This window comes from Embiotoca jacksoni, unplaced genomic scaffold, assembly GCF_022577435.1.
Source record: "Embiotoca jacksoni isolate LCO1_2020_lvr unplaced genomic scaffold, fEmbJac1.0.p SCAF_71, whole genome shotgun sequence".
In the NCBI taxonomy this organism is placed as follows: domain Eukaryota; kingdom Metazoa; phylum Chordata; class Actinopteri; family Embiotocidae; genus Embiotoca; species Embiotoca jacksoni.
Window position 1 is genome coordinate 815,798 of NW_027185427.1, and position 13,156 is coordinate 828,953.

General features: G+C 45.8%; 2 protein-coding genes across 2 annotated transcripts; both read right to left on the minus strand.

The window, feature by feature from the left end:
* Positions 1 to 848: 848 nt before the first annotated feature.
* On the minus strand, positions 849 to 4,399 carry hoxb5a (homeobox B5a). The gene is made up of 2 exons (XM_069177313.1): positions 3,467 to 4,399; positions 849 to 2,184 (listed from the first exon to the last, which is right to left on the minus strand). The coding sequence occupies exons 1-2, from the start codon at positions 4,146 to 4,148 to the stop codon at positions 1,937 to 1,939; spliced, it is 930 nt and encodes a 309-aa protein (XP_069033414.1). The 5' UTR covers positions 4,149 to 4,399; the 3' UTR covers positions 849 to 1,936.
* A 3,529-nt stretch (positions 4,400 to 7,928) lies between these two features.
* Positions 7,929 to 11,363, minus strand: hoxb6a (homeobox B6a). Its single transcript, XM_069177308.1, has 2 exons — positions 10,570 to 11,363; positions 7,929 to 8,944 (listed from the first exon to the last, which is right to left on the minus strand). Exons 1-2 carry the CDS (start codon positions 11,120 to 11,122, stop codon positions 8,664 to 8,666), a joined length of 834 nt encoding a protein of 277 aa, XP_069033409.1. The 5' UTR covers positions 11,123 to 11,363; the 3' UTR covers positions 7,929 to 8,663.
* Positions 11,364 to 13,156: the final 1,793 nt, after the last annotated feature.

Sequence of the window (13,156 nt, forward strand, 5' to 3'; positions counted from 1 at the left end):
CAGGACCAGCTCAGAAAAAAGCTGTAGGAGCAGGGAAACTGTAACAGCACCGGCCGGTAAGTGTAAAAGTTCAGGTGGTTGTTTACGATTGGAAACCAGGAGATGGAAACTTTTAATTAGTCTGAGAGTGACGTGCACCGCGGGAATATGTTGTGTTGTCAGAGTGGGTTGACGGGGATGAAAACTGGCCTGTGTGTGTCGGCTCTGTGTGCGCGTGCCTCTGGGTGTTTTATGCAGCTTGTGTTGTGATTGGTGAGCTTGGCGCCGTGATGCTGTGGTCCAGGAGGTTGTCGTCTTGGAAATCTGGTGTTCAGGTTTCAAGAAAGGCCTGAAATACAGAGAACGAGTCTCCACCCAGCTGTTCGGTGTGATGCCTCTTTATGGCCCAATTTGTTTGTTTGTTTGTTTTCACGCTGAATTAGTTGGAGGAGCTGAAAACGGACTTAGTTTCAGGCCGTGCTGTGTTAGATCTCACAAAATGCTTCACAGATATGTGTACAAAATGGCGCGTAGCAACCATGAACAGAAATATGTAGGAGGAGGAATTGTGGACTCGTTTCAGAAAGACAGTTGGCCCAGACCTTTCACAGGATTTACCCGGATCAAACCACACGATCCCAGGCTGCGTTGTGATATCACGCTCTGACCCGGAGAGACAGAGCTTTGCACTTATCATTCACAATCCGTTGGCACACAACCTGCCCGTCTGAACCGCACTGCACCAGGTTTTCAGTCGTGGTCTCTCCTCCAGCACAACCTCGAGGCTTCTAAACACCTCCACGTCTGAACAGCTCATGAAATTTGTCTGCCTCTGATGAATATGAGCAACTTTATTTATTTATTTTTTTTAACTCCGAGATACAAACAAATACAAAAAGCTCACTGGCAGAAAGCGTACAGGCCTTCAAGGACGGGAGCCACTTCTGCGACAGGCACACACACACACACACACACACACACACACACACACACACACACACACACACACACACACACACACACACACACACACACACACACACTCTAACACACTTTCACACACACCTCACACACCGCAACTGCAAACAGCCAACTGGTCACATTTAAAAATGTCCATATATATATATCTATATACATAATTTCTGAAACATTGATCCAATAATTACAATAATAATAACAATATAATACAGTTACACTGTTATGAATAATAGATCTATACACAGCATTGTAAATCGATACGGAGATGATGAGAAATACACACACACACACACACACACACACACACACACACACACACACACACACACACACACACACACACTTCCTCCATAAAAACAGGAGCAAGTAACGAGAGGGAGTTGTTTGGGCTGGGGAGGGGTACACGCGTTATTAGATGTAAATAACTTACAATAAGAGCTCACATGCTAATTTTTCTAAAGAGCACTTGGTCAATTACAAAACACCGACACATGAAAACAATATTGAGACATGAAACAATAAGTAGGTAGCGAGGTTGTAAAGTAGGGCCTCAGTGACGTCTTCATCCTGACCTCTCTCCTCCGAGCACATACTTTAAAAACGACGACATACAGGAACATTTAAGGATTTTCTTTTTTGTTTTGTTTTTTGTTGTTGATTTTTTTTGAAGAGCAAGTACCACAGTCATTTTTTTACGTTGCTCTAAAACACCAAAGACCAACATGCCAAACAATTAAAAAGTGCTGCGCTGTTGTTGTACAGTACTCCGTTGATAGCAGGACGTGTTATTTTCATGTTTCTTCATCACCGTCGTCTTTCTCTGCTCCATTTTCCGCCGGCCTCTTCGGTTGTTTTCTGTGATTTTCTTTTGCTTTAGTCTTCCCGCCGTTTGTCTCTCTTTCCCCTCCATGGAAGCATGTCGGAGTAACTTTCCCAGAGAAATAACAGGATGGGATCTTCTTTTTAAACGGTTTCCTTTCTAAGGTTGGAAGGCGCTGCCGGCGGCGGTGAGGCTCATGCTCTTCAGTTTGTTGTCCTTCTTCCACTTCATCCTCCGGTTCTGGAACCAGATCTTGATCTGTCTCTCCGTGAGGCAGAGCGTGTGCGCGATCTCGATCCGCCGCCGCCGCGTGAGGTACCGGTTGAAGTGGAACTCTTTCTCCAGCTCGAGCGTCTGGTAGCGGGTGTACGCCGTCCGCGCCCGTTTCCCGTCGGGACCTGTCATATCTGAGGGTTTGGAGCGGATAAAAGCCTGTTAAGGAGCCGGTGTGGATCTAACATAACGTGCCGCTATCAAGAAACGGACACATGGCAACATAGAAGGAAAACTCGACAACATCCTAAATGGACCCAGTACAGCAGAACCACCAAATATGGTCTCATGCCACTACCACAGATGTTGAGAGCTGCAGATTTGTTGTATTTAATCCTAGTTTTTGAGCTACAGGTGTTATATTATGGTGTCTTCCTCTTCTAAAGCCTCACATGCACAGAGCAGAAGACAGTTTAGATTTATTAGAATTAACGTGCGTAAAAACAGTGCGTAAAACTGTCCCTCATTCTAGTTGCAGTCTTTTATTTCAGCTGTTTCCACTCCACAGCCTGCGCTAAAAGATTTGCTTTTATTTGTCACGTTATTATTTTCTTTTGTAACTACCCCTCTTCTGTATTCCCCCCTTTTTTTCACTCCCTCTAGCTCCCTTCAGAGCTTTATTGCCCGTCCTCACCCTCACCTCTCTAATAAAGTTCCCACACGTAATAAAGCTTCAGTTTTCAAAGGAGCAGCAGCTTCCAAAGACTTCCCGGCCTCTCTTTCTTTTTCTTTTTTCCCACCCGGCTCTGTCTGCTCTCCCAGCCTGTCGGGCTCTGCTGCCCGGCTCTCTTCTCCCCTGACAGATTTATGACGCTTTTGTGGAATTTGCTGAAATAAAAAGGGGGGAGAGAAAAGACAAAGGGGGCAACAATCCGCCGTCCCATGCTTCTACAGAAGGAAATGTAAAACGAATTGGACCCTGATGCACTCAGAAAACACGCTAATACATATCTCTTCAGCTGGTTAACTAGAGGGCGAGCAGCTGCATTAAATTTCTGATTTCAGAGTCAGTGAAAAATTTTGAAATATCTCCAGTAAAGCAATGCGTAAAAAAACCCTGTATTTTTGTGCTTTTCTAGGAAGTTTAGACGCCTCGCGGACAGATTTTTGACAGCCATATGAAAATATGGAATTGACATTGACAAGAAGGCTTGTGGGGGTGCAGACAAAAACAAGGAACTGTGACTAATTGTGTGTCTTTCAGCTATTCGTAAGTTTACTCAAATCAAAGCAGCGATAAGTCTGGTGAATCTTTAGTGTGTGTACAAAGAGCACTGAGGCTCCCCGTGCAGCTCCAACAAGCACTAAACTGTTACCAGCCCCATGTGTCCATACAAACTATTGAGCCAGCAATATGAATATTATAACTGCTATGATACAGAGCTAATAAGCTTTAAACACAAGGGGAGCATGTACCATGGCTAATATGCAGCTTCCTCATCCAGGGGAATATCTGTGGTGGCTGAGCCTCGCTGCCCGTGCTGCCGGCGGCTGATCCCGCCGGGACGCCCTCCTGCTTCTGCACGGGCTGCGGGCGCCCGGTCCTGGATGGCGGGTTGCTGCCGTGACCAGCGTCTCGGTTATGTTGCAACTCCTCAGTCTCTGGTGACGCGTCGTCCAGCTCCGTGAAGTGCTGCGCCGTGGAGGACGCAGAGGACAGGTTTGGAGAGCTGAGATTACCGCTTCCTGGTTGCTCCGTGCGGGGAGACGAGCTCTGTGCGCACAGCTTGATGCTCTCCCCACCGGGTGACAGCAGAGAGTCCACCGGGGAGGCGAGGGAGCAGCTGGCCGGCTGTCTGAAGCCCCTCTCAGAGGCCGGGGAGCCGAAGCCCCGGGAGTCCCCGACGACCGAGCCGCTCCCGAAGTGTCCTCCGGTGTTAGCAGCGCTGCTGCTCCCCCCTCCCCGGTTGGTGACGGTCAGGTCCATGCCATTGTAGCTGTAGCCGTAAGAGCCCGTCGCATGGTGCATGGTGGCGGAGGAAGAGTCCCTGTACGTCCCGCAGTTCATCGCGCCGTTGCTGGCTCCATAATTTAGCAGTTGATAGTCGGGGCCATTTGGGTAGCGCCCCGAGAACGAGTTTACAAAGTAAGAGCTCATTTAGGTTGTTTTAGAGAGTTGCAGTCTTACAGCTGAGGACTGAGGGGAGCTTGATTTGTTAGATTTCTCTCGGTCGTTATAACGCGGGTACTTTCAACGATTTATGATGTATTAGTGAATTATGGCGTTGCACTGTACTTCGGTTTTAGCTATGTATGCGCCGTCCAAATATGGGGGTGGGGTGGTGTGTGTATGTGTGCGTGTTGGATAGAGGGGTGTGTGTGTGATGGGGGAGGTGAGGGGTGAGGTGAGGGAGGAGAGAGAGACACAGAGAGAAAGGGGGTGGGGGGTGCGGTCACGTGCTTTTGTTGACCAGTCGTAAATTCTCGCCGATGACTTTGGAGAGGTAATTCATGCTCTGAGGTTTCTCATGATAAAGGGGTGGGCGGGGAAAGCTCTCTCTGTTTCTCTCCCTCTCTCTCTCTCTCTCTCACACACACACACACACCCTTTATTCTACTGCGAGAGGTGCTGGGGGTGAGCTCAGAGCGCCCCCTACTGCAGACATAATTTATTGCACTGTAACGAAGTCAGGAAGAGGAGCTGGAGAAAGTGGATGCTCCAAAAAGAGTCGGAGAAAGCGCTTTAAAAATGTTATTTCTCTTCTCTCTTTCTGTGTGTGCGTGTGTGTGTGTGTGTGTGTGTCTGCGTGTGTCTGTGTGTGCGTGTGTGTGTGTGTGCGTGTGTGTGTGTGTGTCTGCGTGTGTCTGTGTGTGCGTGTGTGTGTGTGTGTGCGTGTGTGTGTGTGTGTGTGTGTGTAAAATCACTAACACCTGTTAATTGACTTTTGCTTTGGAGGGGAAAGTAACTGCGCGCGAGCGTAAACCATAAAAATAAGGCTATAATCATATATCATCATTAATAATAATAATAATAACAATAATAATAATGATAAGATACAGTAAAGCACTTAGGGCTTATGTACATGACAGACCAGATCCAATTGAAAAAAATGGTCATTGCTGCGCATTCAGCTCAGTCATCCATCATAAAAGTGGCTTTACGAACCAAAATACATGAACTTCTGTTGTGTTTGCGTTGTGAAGAGTTCCGTCTGTTCTCTAGAAGCAGTGGAGGCAGATTCACACTGTAAAAACACGCTGATGATAAACAACCACCACACACACACACACACACACACTTATGAACTCATGATGAGAGAGAAAGTCAGATTGAACCATCGCTGTACTTTTCTTTCTTTCTTTCTTTCTTTCTTTCTTTCTTTCTTTCTTTCTTTCTTTCTGTATTCCCTCCTTCTTTGTTGGCCCCCTTCTTCTGTCTCCCTTCCAGCTGCAGAGGAGGAATGTTAAACCTGATCTGTGACGTCCACACTGGATGGAAATCTGCTGATTTATGATTTGTTGATTCCCGGGTTGGGATGCATTACAGCCAGGGTGCCTCTGTGTATCTGCGTGTGTGTGTGTGTGTGTGTGTGTGTGTGTGTGTGTGTGTGTGTGTGTGTGTGTGTGTGTGTAGGCCTCTTGTGTGCATGTTTCATTGGAGCTCAGATACACCGGCTTGAACAGGGGACAGATGAAGAATTCCAGATTTGTGTGTGTGAAATGACAAATGAATGTACTCTGTGGGGGAGTGTGTGTAAGTGCAGACCACATCTCAGACACTCGGTTGCTTTCACACTGAGCGTCGGCTGCAGAAACCAGCAGTTGGAATTGAAATCATCTTGACTATTCCACAGTAACCAAGCAGATAAGAATCAACTGCACAAAGGGACTAAAAATCCACGAAGCACATGTCAGATTTATTATTTTGTCCACTTAAACTAAATCAGCGGAGCTGCGGGGACAGACAGGAGGAGGCTGTGACCGAGTTGGCACACACTTCTGAACACACTCCCTTGTTATATTTAGATTTTCAGTAAAACATTAAGCATTTGTTCCATGAACCAACTCGTTGAGCAGTGTCACAGTTTTTGGTAACGGGTGTCCGGTGAATCTGATTTTTCAGGTTGAGGACAGAAACTTTAAAAGCTGCTGAGCGTGTTGTTTTATGAATTATTTCTACAGAAGAAGAATGTATTAGTGTGTTCTTATAAATCTGTGTGAGCCCCCGGCGCCGGATGTAGATTTTAATCCCTGTTAGAGCAAGGTGCTTCACAGCCTGAGCTCCAAATCATCCTCCAGAGTAGATGGACAGATATTTTTACATGCACCTACTAATGTGAGCACAGTTCTTTGTAATGGAGAAGGAGACCGTCATCTCAGGCCCAGAGATATTCAGAGGCTGTTCAGATGCTCCACTTTTTTTAAGGTTCTTGTGTGTCGCAGATCATTTTTAAACACTTTAGAATCAGCTCTGAAAGTCCAGCATTGTTTCAACACTGCTTTTAACTTGAACTTTAACACAAGACTTTCAGTAGAGAATAAAAGGCACAGACAAAATACAAAACATTTTCTTGCCAGAAAACACACGTGTGCAGATTGTGTGTTTGTCTGTAAAAGGAGCCATGTTCGCTGTGTTAGAACATCTGCCAGCATGAAGTCGACAGCCACCTTACGGCAGACTCACTGTGGGAATCAAACCAGCGACCCTGCACGGTCACAAAGAAGGAGCCGCTGTACACCAACTAAATCAATCATCGGCCTGTTCATTTTTCTAAGAGTCATGTGAATGAAGTCACACTAAATTCCCTATTTCTGTCATTTATTGAAATCAATTTCTCTACAGATGAACAGTGCTTTTATATAAACGTATTGAGATCAAACTCCTTTAATTTTCGGGCTGTTGATTATTCACTGACAACCCGCCGTTTCCAGCTCGTCCTCAACTGGACGAGAATTTTTTTTTTTTAATGCTAGAATTAGAATTATTTTAGAAATAAGTGCGAGCCTTTTCTACACTGCTGATAAACTCAGAAACTAAATACCGTTATGGTTACATTAGTGTGTATTTGCTTCATTTTTTTCATGATAGTCAACATTAGGAGAACATTTCGTTCTGACATTTTCTGTCAACACACGTTGATCAAATATAGTAAACTAACAATACTCATGATTAGCACGAGATAATCTGAGGCTGCAGTTGTGTTCATGCGCGCGCATCAGTGAAACCAATGCTGGAAGCCGCGCGCCGGTCATTCAGGGGGCAAGCAGAGTTCAAAGAGTCACGAGGACATTGTCCACTTTGTCTGGGTGAAGTGTGTGTGTGTGTGTGTGTGTGTGTGTGTGTGTGTGTGTGTGTGTGTGTGTGTGTGTGTGTGTGTGTGTGTGTGTGACGTGTCTTGCTGGCCAGCTCGAGGACAGGTTAACTTTCTCTCACTGGGTCTGGTCATCAATTAGTTCAGGCCGCCGTAAGCAGCAGCTCGCGCCCCTTGTCACTTCCCCTTCGGACCGCCGCGTGCGTTTACATGGCCCCGGCCTCGGCTCGCGCGTCGTAAATATGTGCGTGCATGTTTCACACTAAAGTAAAGGGCTAAAAGGTTTATGAGTGTTTGAGCTCGCGGGTTTATGGCCACTAAATCATGAAATGAAAATGTTCTACTTCTGATACGGAACTAAAACGTCACTCCGTTCACGTGAGTAGTATGAATCATTAAACCTAAAAACAACCTCTGTCCATCCGTTTCTGTACATTTTATTGAACATTTCTCATAGATATACGGAATTACTGGACAAAAACACGTAACATAAACAAACAATATAAAAATCCATAAAATATGCATTTTCCTGAACGTTTTTAGGTAGTTTGGAGAATAACATCAGTAGGTTAACACCCCACCCCCACGCACCCCCTCTGTACTGAAAAGGTTAAATTACCCCATCCCACCCACAGGTATTGTTTCCACCTTGTTCCCTGGCTTTTTTCTACACAGTTTAAATGTGAATATGATATAGATACACATCCCCAATAGGTTTTTCCTCCCCACATTGTTTTGAGTGCGTAGAGCGTGTTTGAAATTGAAGATATATAATAGGCTACACACAACACATTAATAAAACCATGAACGAAATAGGGGGTGGGGGTGGGGGGGCAGTCCGAAGTCCAAAAGCTTCAAAACAAGTGCCTGACAGGAAGTACATCTAACAAAATTAAAAGACTAAGGAGCACAAAGAAGAAGTTCGGTGCTTTTGTTGGAATGCAGCAAGAAAAAAAAAAAAAAAAAAAAATCATCTTTTCACCGTTTGGCGGCCGATGACGTATTTAGTGAATAATTACTTTGGATGCACCTGACCCTTTTTAATTTTGTTTCTCTTTTCCCATTTCCTTATTTAATGTGTTCTCTCTCTCTGTTACTGATTTCCAATTATCAGAGCGCACAGAGAGCCTCCCGATCTGAGACGGATCCGTCTCCTCTTTATTCTCTCCTGCATGTTTCAACCCTGCAGCTCCTATAAAGAAAAGAAAATAAAATAGGCAACATTTTCCCAGAATTGTTACACCGGACCAAAGTCCGGGTGAACCGTGAGACGGGGAGGGAAGGGGACCAACCAGCACATCTTTTCTTCCATCCTCCTCTTCCTCTTTCATCAGTTTGTTTGTTTTTTCATCTTTTTTTTTTTACTCCGTCCGTTTCTCCTCTTCATCTGCACCGTTCACTGTGGAAGAGGAGGACGACGAGGAAGAAGAGGAGTTAATGAGCTTGTTCTCCTTCTTCCACTTCATCCTCCGGTTCTGGAACCAGATCTTGATCTGCCGCTCCGTGAGGCAGAGCGCGTGCGCGATCTCGATCCGCCGCCGCCTCGTGAGGTACCGGTTGAAGTGGAACTCCTTCTCCAGCTCGAGCGTCTGGTAGCGCGTGTACGTCTGCCGGCCGCGTCTGCCGGGGCTGCCGAATGTCCCTGAGGGAGGAGGACAGACAGAGACACGTTTTTACTGCGGCAACAACACGCCAATTATTCTGTTCTATTCTATTCTATTCTATTCTATTCTATTCTATTCTATTCTATTCTCTGGTTCTTTGCTGGTTGTTTAATACGATCTATTCTCTTCCCCAACAATCGGTGATCAGTACAGTTATTAATTCTTCCGTTAATAAACCCTTTCTGCATTCAAATATTATTTAATAGGATCCTTAAAATTCATTTTACAGTTCTAACGTGATTTTTAGCAGCCTGACTTCAAGAAGTCTAGACTGAAAAAAATCAAAGACAACAACCTAGCTATTCATGAATGTAATAATAATATAAATAAAAATAAAAATAAAAGTAATAATAATAATGATAGTAGTAATAATAATAATGGTAGTGGTGGGGCTCATGTTTCCCAGGGTATTCCCCCCGGTGAGGATCAGCTTCCTCTGATGCTCTCTAACAGTATTTCGGCCCCTGGAGGTAAACACATCGCCATGTTGTCAGTTTAGCAGCTTCAGTTTCTGGATCGATCTGGAAGGCAGATCATGGATGGAAAACCGCGCGCTACACTCAGGGCTCATATCTAAATATCCATAAATAAAAACTCAGCCAAACCGGATTATGGAGGAGCACTCGAGGGTTTTTGTGCCATCCTGTTCTCTCTCTAGATACCATTTACATCCGCAACTGTCATTTCCAGCCCGTGCTGCGTTTTATTCTGAGATATTTCTCTGTTTCCACCTCATCTGTCATAACCCAGAGGCCCTTTGTGGAGCAGGAGCCCTGCATCATCCACCATTACTCTCTTCACTCTCACCAGGCCGTTTTCTGTTAAACAAAGACGCTTTGGTTTGCAGCGCAGCATCCCACAATACTCGTTTAATTCTGCGCTTTAAAAGACCAACAGTGTAAAACAGGACACACGTGTGCTTATTTTGGGGAATAAAATGAATCAGATTATGTCCAACGAAAGATGGACCTGTACGGCTCTCTTTGAGCAGCATTTGAGGCCTGATTATCGAACTGTTTGGAATAAACCGTACGGCGCAGTGTTAACAGTATAAAACAGAGAAGAAGTGATAGAAAAAAGTTAATTCCAGGAGCGTGTTTTCTCCTTAAATATATATTTTGGATTTTTTTTTTTTTTAATTTAATTTTTAATTTTTAATTTTTTTAATTTTACCTTCTGTTTTACTTGTTGTCTAAATGCGGACTCGAACCGGAGAACAGTGTTTAAGACTTAAATAAAGACAGCTCCAGAGACAGTTAGACGGCAGGTTTTCAGGTCTATCTTTGTTTTCAGCCACAACACCGTCTGACAGCCTCTTCCTCCAACTTTCCTTCCCCTGCTCGGTAGCAGCGCCGGTCAGCAGGTCATACAGTAACCGGATCCACAACTCAAACAAACCCGCTTTATGACGGGCATTAAAATACCGAGCACATGACTGAGTGACAGGCCAACAAACGGGATCATAAAGCTGCTACTGAGAGGAGGAGGAGGAGGAGGAGGAGGAGGGAAACATCCGAGGAGCTGACAGAGGAAACAAACGTCACTTTTATGACAGAGATCATAAAATATGCAAAAAGAGAAGGAAGAAGAAGAAGACACTCACCGTTGCACGAGTTCATCCGCTGCATCCACGGATAAATGGGAGTCGACTTGTCGTCCATCGTGTCACCGAACAGCCCCTTCCCACCGAGCCCCGCGCACTCCGATTTACGGTGCATGCCGTCCTGGCTTGGCGCGAGTTGGTGCTCATCCAGACTGCATGGGTGCTCCTTATCCCGGTAAAAGCCCGTAGCTGCCGCTGCGGCCGCCGCTGCAGCCGCCGCCGTGGCGTAGTCACAGGTACCGGCTCCTGTCGCGCCCCCGACACCGACCCCTGCCGCCACCCGGTGCCCGCTGAACGCGCCGCTGGCCGCCTGCTGGTAGTAGGACGCAGGGTACCCTTTCTCCTGGTGCACGCCGCCTCCACCGGCGCTGTATGCCACGGCCGCGGCGGTAACGGCGGCTGCCCCCGGGTAGTGCCTGAGCGGGTGGTCGGTGTATCCCGAAGAGTAAAGCGGGATCTGACCCAGGAACGATTCTGCCGCCGCCGCCTGCCCTCCTCCACCAGTTCCCGGTATCGTCACCGGGAAAGAGGAGTTGACAAAATAGGAACTCATCGGAGAAAGTATGAGAGAAGAAGAAGGAGGAGAAGAAGAGGAGAGGGGAGGACAGGAGGGCACGGAACAAACACAACAACAACGTTGACGCGATGAAGAACAAGAAGGAAGCGCAGACGGAGGCTAACGGCTAACGGCTAACGGTTCTCCCTCCCGTCCTCCTGCCTCTCTGCCTTCCCCTGCCCGCACTTTATGATTTGTTGTGTTTTATAGCCGACAGTCCGACGGGCTGCTGCTATCACTTAGTTTATCGCAGATTGGGAGGAGGGGGGGAGGGGGGTTGGGGTACTGGGGTGGCTGAGTGCCAGTGTGGGACACAGAGAGAGAGAGAGAGAGAGAGAGAGATTGTGTGTGTGTGCGTGTGTGTGTGTGTGTGTGTGTGTGTGTGTGTGTGTGTGTGTGTGTGTGTGTGTGTGTGTGTGTGTGTCAGAGAGAGTGGAAAAGACGGGATGGGGTGTGGAGGGGTATAAGGGGGGAGGCAGAGACCAGCTGACCTCAGACTGACCAATAGGATGCCTCCGTGCCTGGCATTCGTTCGCCCCTTTTCCTTTCGTTGGAGAGAGGAAGACGAGGAGGAAGAGGAGGAGGTCTGGGAACTGCCCCCCACCCCGCACCCCCCTCCCACACACACACACCACCGCCTCTCGCCTTTCCTAATTCCCTTCTTCAATCTCCTTCTCTCCTTCTAATTTTCATTCAATCTCTCTTTCTAATCTTCCTCCGGTTCCCGGTGAGATTGCGCAATCATACCGGAGTCCTCGGCGCGTTAAATTGATTCTTTCTGTCCCTGCGTGTCTTCCTCCGTCTGTTGTTGGACTCATAAAAAGCAGCAGCTCGTTCACACGCACTCGTGCTCTCCCTGAGGGGGGCTGCTGCTGCACCACGAGAGGCCACCGAATAATAAAACATATTCCCGCCGCTTTGCAGATAATACCGAGCGCATTAAAACGAATTTGTCGAGCGTAAATCACAGCCGGGAGCGCGCGCATGCAGTCCGCGTGTGGTCCCGTGGTGTGTGTGTGTGTGTGTGTGTGTGTGTGTGTGTGTGTGTGTGTGTGTGTGTGTGTGTGTGTGTGTAGGCAGGTATGTGAGGTAGCCTGTATGTAAAGTATAATTGCGGTGTTTGTGTATTTGCTGTGTGGTAGATTTACGTCCCCTCCGGTCACCGCGTGCGTCCTCTTCTTACCGCAGGCTTTCTCTGAGATTCTCTGAGATTCTCTGAGATTCTCTGACGGTCACTGGATGCTTGTTCATGTTTTATTGCAGAGAGATAACCTGGTAGATGCAGACTGAATAGTGTTTCCTGTCCAGTGCTGCGGGTTTCAAACTGAAGTCAGTTTGTGTGCCGTCAACTATTATTTCCCTCCGCTGCGACGCTGTTAAGGCTGAAATGTAAAAGTAAAGAATTTATCCCAAACTGTCCCATTTGTTTGTATTTTTCTGTCCGCTGAAGGCTCGCGCCGGCAGTGAGGTATATTTCATGTAACTCCAGAACACAGCAGAGAAAAGAAAAGAAAAATCTAACTTTCATTAATGCATCCAGACATTTTATAACTTCTACTGAATCAATTTAATTGGTCCGTAATATCAACATGAATGCAATTCTAAATGTAAATAATAAATCAATTGATAACTGATATTAAAATAAATTGTACATATTTTAGTTTAGAAATATTTCACACAACTATCAGAATATAATTATATGCAAGAGAGGGAGGATTTTGTTCAATTGTTATTAGAGACTGGTAATATGTGTTATATTTGTGTGACTTTTTTTTATTTTGTACTTAATTGTTTTAAAAATCATGAATTTAATAGTAATATTAATACCAGAGTGTAAAGAAACAGCGACCGGATGGCCAAGTGAGTCCCCGGTTTGACTCCGGGCTGGCTGAACCACTGATTTCACTGCCTGTCTGTTGATAATAATAATAATAATAATAATAATAATAATAATAATAATAATAATAATAATAAAATAATAATAATAATAATTATATAACACACACACAAATAAATATTTTTAAAGAAGCT